Source organism: Oncorhynchus clarkii, chromosome 23 (genome assembly GCF_045791955.1).
Source record: "Oncorhynchus clarkii lewisi isolate Uvic-CL-2024 chromosome 23, UVic_Ocla_1.0, whole genome shotgun sequence".
NCBI classification, from domain to species: domain Eukaryota; kingdom Metazoa; phylum Chordata; class Actinopteri; order Salmoniformes; family Salmonidae; genus Oncorhynchus; species Oncorhynchus clarkii.
Genome location: NC_092169.1, coordinates 58,591,376 through 58,598,875, shown reverse-complemented (window position 1 = coordinate 58,598,875; position 7,500 = coordinate 58,591,376). Strand labels below are relative to the sequence as shown.

Below are 7,500 nucleotides of genomic sequence, written 5' to 3'. Positions count from 1 at the left end.
GGATGACACCTTCAGGACAGAGACACACCACCAGACAGGACAGGATGAAACCATCAGGACAGAAACACACCACCAGACAGGACAGGATGACACCTTCAGGACAGAGACACACTACCAGACAGGACAGGATGAAACCATCAGGACAGAAACACACCACCAGACAGGACAGGATGAAACCATCAGGACAGGACAGAAACACACCACCAGACAGGACAGGATGACACCTTCAGGACAGAGACACACCACCAGACAAGACAGAGACACACCACCAGACAAGATAGGATGACACCTTCAGGACAGAGACACACCACCAGACAGGACAGGATGACACCTTCAGGACAGAGACACACCACCAGACAAGACAGGATGACACCTTCAGGACAGAGACACACCACCAGACAGGACAGAGACACACCACCAGACAAGACAGGATGACACCTTCAGGACAGAGACACACCACCAGACAAGACAGAGACACACCACCAGACAAGACAGGATGACACCTTCAGGACAGAGACACACTACCAGACAGGACAGAGACACACCACCAGACAAGACAGGATGACACCTTCAGGACAGAGACACACCACCAGACAAGACAGGATGACACCTTCAGGACAGAGACACACTACCAGACAAGACAGGATGACACCTTCAGGACAGAGACACACCACCAGACAAGACAGGATGACACCTTCAGGACAGAGACACACCACCAGACAAGACAGGATGATACCTTCAGGACAGAGACACACCACCAGACAAGACAGGATGACACCTTCAGGACAGAGACACACCACCAGACAAGACAGGATGACACCTTCAGGACAGAAACACACCACCAGACAGGACAGGAACACACCACCAGACAGGACAGAGACACACCACCAGACAGGACAGGATGAAGTCTTCAGGACAGAAACACACCACCAGACAAGACAGAAAAACACCACCAGACAAGACAGGATGACACCTTCAGGACAGAAACACACCACCAGACAGGACAGAGACACACCACCAGACAAGACAGGATGACACCTTCAGGACAGAAACACACCACCAGACAGGACAGGATGAAACCATCAGGACAGAAACACACCACCAGACAGGACAGGATGAAACCATCAGGACAGAAACACACCACCAGACAGGACAGGATGAAACCTTCAGGACAGAAACACACCACCAGACAAGACAGGATGACACCTTCAGGACAGAAACACACCACCAGACAGGACAGGATGAAGCCTTCAGGACAGAAACACACCACCAGACAGGACAGGATGACACCTTCAGGACAGAAACACACCACCAGACAGGACAGGATGAAGTCTTCAGGACAGAAACACACCACCAGACAGGACAGGATGAAGTCTTCAGGACAGAAACACACCACCAGACAGGACAGGAACACACCACCAGACAGGACAAGATGAAGTCTTCAGGACAGAAACACACCACCAGACAGGACAGGAACACACCACCAGACAGGACAAGATGAAGTCTTCAGGACAGAAACACACCACCAGACAGAGTGTCTAACAACCTTGAGTTCCTGGCTGACAGAGTTTCTCATCAGAGAATAAAAAGGAAACAGAAATAGTCTCACAAACACACACACACACACACACACACACACACACACACACACACACACACACACACACACACACACACATACACACACACATACACACACACACACAACTCATAAATTAGTTACTTCACTAATGATTTCCACTCATTTCCCTTTTATATGAGATGTTGAAGACAGACGCCGTGCTGGGTTCACAGTCAGCATTACTCCACTACAGCATGCTTTCACAATGCTTCTCAGACACACACACACACACACTCACACTCACACTCACACACACACACACAGCCAGCTTCTATCCAGTCTCCTCTTGTTTGTTTATAATCACCTGTTCCCAGCAGTTTACCCAGGGGGCATCTCTCCCCTAATCAGCCCTTAACAAGCGAGCCCCTTAACGACCATTGACCAGGTATGTACTTCCTGTTAAACGCTGCTTTGTCCAGGTTCTCACAACACAATGGGCATGATGATGTGGTTAATGATGAGTTCGTCATGCCACAACAGGAAATGCCTTGGGTAATAAACTGGGAATAAATAAATGAAATCTTCCTCCACCAACCTCTTCTCTCTTCCTCTCCTCCTCCCCCATCCTCTTCCTCTCCTCCTCCACCAACCTCTTCTCTCTTCTTCTCCTCCTCCCCCATCCTCTTCTCTCTTCCTCTCCTCCTCCTCCATCCTCTTCTCTCTTCCTCTCTTCCACCAACCTCTTCTCTCTTCCTCTCCTCCTCCTCTTCTCTCTTCCTCTCCTCCTCCACCATCCTATTCTCTCTTCCTCTCCTCTCCACCAACCTCTTCTCTCTTCCTCTCCTCCTCCTCCAACCTCTTCTCTCTTCTTCTCCTCCTCCCCCATCCTCTTCTCTCTTCCTCTCCTCCTCCTCCATCCTCTTCTCTCTTCCTCTCTTCCACCAACCTCTTCTCTCTTCCTCTCCTCCTCCTCTTCTCTCTTCCTCTCCTCCTCCACCATCCTATTCTATCTTCCTCTCCTCTCCACCAACCTCTTCTCTCTTCCTCTCCTCCTCCAACCTCTTCTCTCTTCTTCTCCTCCTCCCCCATCCTCTTCTCTCTTCCTCTCCTCCTCCTCCATCCTCTTCTCTCTTCCTCTCTTCCACCAACCTCTTCTCTCTTCCTCTCCTCCTCCACCAACCTCTTCTCTCTTCTTCTCCTCCTCCCCCATCCTCTTCTCTCTTCCTCTCCTCCTCCACCAACCTCTTCTTTCTTCCTCTCCTCCTCCTCCTCCATCCTTTTCTCTCTTCCTCTCCTCCTCCACCAACCTATTCTCTCTTCCTCTCCTCCTCCTCCATCCTCTTCTCTCTTCCTCTCCTCCTCCACCAACCTCTTCTCTCTTCCTCTCCTCCTCCTCCATCCTTCATTCTCTTCTCTTCCTCCAACCTGTTCTCCTGATGGTCTGTCTGTCTGCTCTGTTCTCCTGATGGTCTGTCTGTCTGCTCTTTTCTCCTGATGGTCTGTCTGTCTGCTCTGTTCTCCTGATGGTCTGTCTCTCTGCTCTGTTCTCCTGATGGTCTATCTGTCTGACTGCTCTGATCTGCTCTCCTGATAAGAAACACCTCACAGAAGTGAAAGCTTCCCCTAAACACACACACACACACACATACACACATGCACAAACACACACACAGGCACATACACGGTGCACACTCCACACTGTGATATCAATGTATGCATTTTCTCAGATAGTGCTCTCCTTAGGCTAAGGAGGGTCTACCTCTGGTCAAAAGGTACAGAGGGAAATGCTGAGACACACACACACACACACACACACAGTTACTGTAGCATCTTAATAACACAGTGACTCTCTAAACCATCTGAATAAGGTGGGACGGATGTCACTGTTCTGTTCTCTTAAAGGTCTGTCTGTCTGCTCTGTTCTGTTCTCCTAAAGGTCTGTCTGACTGCTCTGTTCTCCTAAAGGTCTGTCTGTCTGTTCTGTTCTCCTAAAGGTCTGTCTGTCTGTTCTGTTCTCCTAAAGGTCTGTCTGACTGCTCTGTTCTGTTCTCCTAAAGGTCTGTCTGTCTGTTCTGTTCTGTTCTCCTAAAGGTCTGTCTGTTTGTTCTGTTCTCCTAAAGGTCTGTCTGTCTGCTCTGTTCTCCTAAAGGTCTGTATGTCTGTTCTGCTCTCCTAAAGGTCTGTCTGCTCTGTTCTGTTCTCCTAAAGGTCTGTCTGTCTGTTCTGTTCTCCTAAACGTCTGTCTGTCTGCTCTGTTCTGTTCTCCTAAAGGTCTGTCTGTCTGTTCTGTTCTCCTAAAGGTCTGTCTGTCTGTCTGTTCTGTTCTCCTAAAGGTCTGTCTGTCTGCTCTGTTCTGTTCTCCTAAAGGTCTGTCTGTCTGTTCTGTTCTCCTAAAGGTCTGTCTGTCTGTCTGTTCTGTTCTCCTAAAGGTCTGTCCGTCTGCTCTGCTCCTCTAAACCATCTGAATAAGATGTGATTGATGTGTTATGCTCTTGATCTTAGTTACCTTTCAACTATTATTCTACTAAAGTTGTCATGGTTTTAAGATGGTTGTGAGACCTTCATCTTAATAGAATATCATCAGTGAAACTGCAATCTCTCCGTCTACTTAATTACTAAATGTTTTACAATTCACAATTGCATAAATCTGGCACCATGCTCCAATGACACCTTACCCAAGTTATTTTCTGATTGTATATTATAGCAGGGCGTCGTACATTATATGAGTGTTATAACCAAGTGTTTATAACGCCGGCGTATTGATTTCACTGATTTAAAGAATGATGCAGATGTAACGGATGTGAAATGGCTAGCTTAGTTCGCGGTGGTGCGCGCTAAATAGCGTTTCAATCGGTGACGTCACTTGCACTGAGACCTTGAAGTAGTGGTTCCCCTTGCTCTGCAAGGGCCGCGGCTTTTGTGGAGCGATGGGTAACGATGCTTCGTGGGTGACTGTTGTTGATCTGTGCAAAGGATCCCTGGTTCGCGCCCGGGTATGGGCGAGGGGAACCCACTGGGCACAGATGTCAATTCAACGTTGGTTCAACGTTACTTCATTTAAATTGCGTAGTAACAACGTTGATTCAACCAACCAGTGTTTGCCCAGGGGGAAATGTCAGATATAGTTGTCAGACAATGATTCATATTTTTAAATAAATGTTTTCTTTGATTCATCTTTTAAAATCTAGCGCCTTTTTTCTTTGCAAAGCCAAGAAGAAATAATGCATTTGTCAAAATACATTTAATTCGGTCTCTACTTCTTACCTTCAGTGGTCTTGTTGGAGGAGCGCACATCTTCACCGAAGCATATTGTAATTGACAAGACGTGAAGAGCTATCAAAAACACGGTAAACTTCTGACTCCCGTATGTCCGCCGGTAGGTCATTGTGCGGGTGTACGGCAGCGGATGAACGAACGGGTCGAGACTATCCAACTGTCTCACGGCAGCACGACCATAATATACAGCGGAACAGCTGATGTGTAACACCCAAAGGACTTCGTGAAATATGATCAAGTATGAGGAAAGAGAGACGGTTAGGAAATCCTTCTCAGTCCTCACCCACTCCGCTCCAGCAACCTCCGACTCCCCTGTATAACAGACTTTACATCCAACGATGTTAAAAGCGCGTCAAGCACTTTGGAGAGAAGCCCCACAATTTGACCAGTAAACGTGTCATTAACTACATTGAAATAGGTAGTCGTGGTCGTTTATTTTCCTTCCGATGACAACAGTTAGGGAGTTCCTCCAAAAAGGAATTTACAGACTAGCGAAGTGTTGTCTTTCGTTAACGAGACCATGTGCTTCTCAAGAAGCGCTCCTTACGGACGTCAATCCGTCTTTACATTCGCCGTCCGCAAAGGCGCGCCGTTATAAGCGCTTTTCTGCGCTGCAGCAAGAGACACAGAGAGAGAGAGAGAGAGAGGGAAGGAGAGAGAGAGAAAGAGGAGAGAGTACACTTAGAGGACTTGAATAATATATTTCAGACACAACCTCTCCCAGCAGAGGTAATTCTGGTTCAATATTTTATTCAGCAGCCGTAAGAGACAGTCGACTTGAAAGCAGTTAAGGTGGGTGTGTAAAAAAATTTAAAAAATAATTGAACCTTTTATTTAACTAGGCTCGGCAGGGTAGCCTAGTGGTTAGAGCGTTGGACCAGTAACCGAAAAGTTGCAATTTCAAATCCCTGAGCTGACAAGGTACAAACCTGTCGTTTTGCCCCTGGACAAGGCAGTTAAGTCCTTGGTGGGTGTGTAAAAAGCAGTCCTGGTGGGTGTGTAAAAAGCAGTCCTGGTGGGTGTGTAAAAAGCAGTCCTGGTGGGTGTGTAAAAAGCAGTCCTTAGTGGGTGTGTAAAAAGTAGTCCTTGGTGGGTGTGTAAAAAGCAGTCCTTGGTGGGTGTGTAAAAAGCAGTCCTGGTGGGTGTGTAAAAAGCAGTCCTGGTGGGTGTGTAAAAAGCAGTCCTGGTGGGTGTGTAAAAAGCAGTCCTGGTGGGTGTGTAAAAAGCAGTCCTGGTGGGTGTGTAAAAAGCAGTCCTGGTGGGTGTGTAAAAAGCAGTCCTTGGTGGGTGTGTAAAAAGCAGTCCTGGTGGGTGTGTAAAAAGCAGTCCTGGTGGGTGTGTAAAAAGCAGTCCTGGTGGGTGTGTAAAAAGCAGTCCTGGTGGGTGTGTAAAAAGCAGTCCTGGTGGGTGTGTAAAAAGCAGTCCTTGGTGGGTGTGTAAAAAGCAGTCCTGGTGGGTGTTCTCATGAACCCCCCGTGTCTCCTTGAAGCTCTAAGTGAAAACATCCTCTGCCCTGTACTCACGCACATGGTCTGATTTGCTCTACAAATGCAATAGGTCTACATTCATCTATTGTAGAATAAACTAAAAACAACATCACATGTATTATTCAACATAAGCTGACCAGCCTCAACACGTGGCCAGTCCTGTGAAGTGGAGAAACATTATGAGACTTCAGGATAGGCCAACAATCTATTTGCATTCAATTGTATTCATATGATATACAAAACGTTAAGGCCAACTGAAGAGGACACCCCCTGGTATTACATGGTGCTGACAGTATCTCAGAGGAATAGGAGACCCACTGGTATTACATGGTGCTGACAGTATCTAAGAGGAAGAGGACATCCCCTGGTATTACATGGTGCTGACAGTATCTAAGAGGAAGAGGACATCCCCTGGTATTACTTGGTGCTGACAGTATCTAAGAGGAAGAGGACACCCCCTGGTATTACATGGTGCTGACAGTATCTCAGAGGAAGAGGACATCCCCTGGTATTACATGGTGCTGACAGTATCTCAGAGGAAGAGGACATTCCCTGGTATTACATGGTGCTGACAGTATCTCAGAGGAAGAGGACACCCCCTGGTATTACTTGGTGCTGACAGTATCTCAGAGGAAGAGGACACCCCCTGGTATTACTTGGTGCTGACAGTATCTCAGAGGAAGAGGACACCCCCTGGTATTACTTGGTGCTGACAGTATCTCAGAGGAAGAGGACACCCCCTGGTATTACTTGGTGCTGACAGAATCTCAGAGGAAGAGGACATCCCCTGGTATTACTTGGTGCTGACAGTATCTCAGAGGAAGAAGACATCCCCTGGTATTACATGGTGCTGACAGTATCTCAGAGGAAGAGGACACCCCCTGGTATTACTTGGTGCTGACAGTATCTCAGAGGAAGAGGACATCCCCTGGTATTACATGGTGCTGACAGTATCTCAGGGGAAGAGGAAGAGGACACCCCCTGGTATTACATGGTGCTGACAGTATCTCAGAGAAAGAGGAGACCCCCTGGTATTACATGGTGCTGACAGTATCTCAGAGGAAGAGGAAGAGGACACCCCCTGGTATTACATGGTGCTGACAGTCTCTCAGAGGAAGAGAATAGAGGATATAGGAGGGGGAGGGAGGTGGAAGAATAGAACAAAGAGGATATAGG

At 47.6% G+C, this 7,500-nt stretch overlaps 1 protein-coding gene across 1 annotated transcript in view; it reads right to left on the bottom strand.

Annotated features, from left to right (window-relative positions):
• The window catches only part of LOC139381327 (disintegrin and metalloproteinase domain-containing protein 12-like), a 234,947-nt gene extending 230,001 nt beyond the window's left edge, over positions 1-4,946 (bottom strand). The window contains exon 1 of the mRNA XM_071124777.1: positions 4,826-4,946. Coding sequence (XP_070980878.1) covers positions 4,826-4,946 — 121 coding nt within the window. The remainder of the gene's footprint in view (positions 1-4,825) is intronic.
• Positions 4,947-7,500: the final 2,554 nt, after the last annotated feature.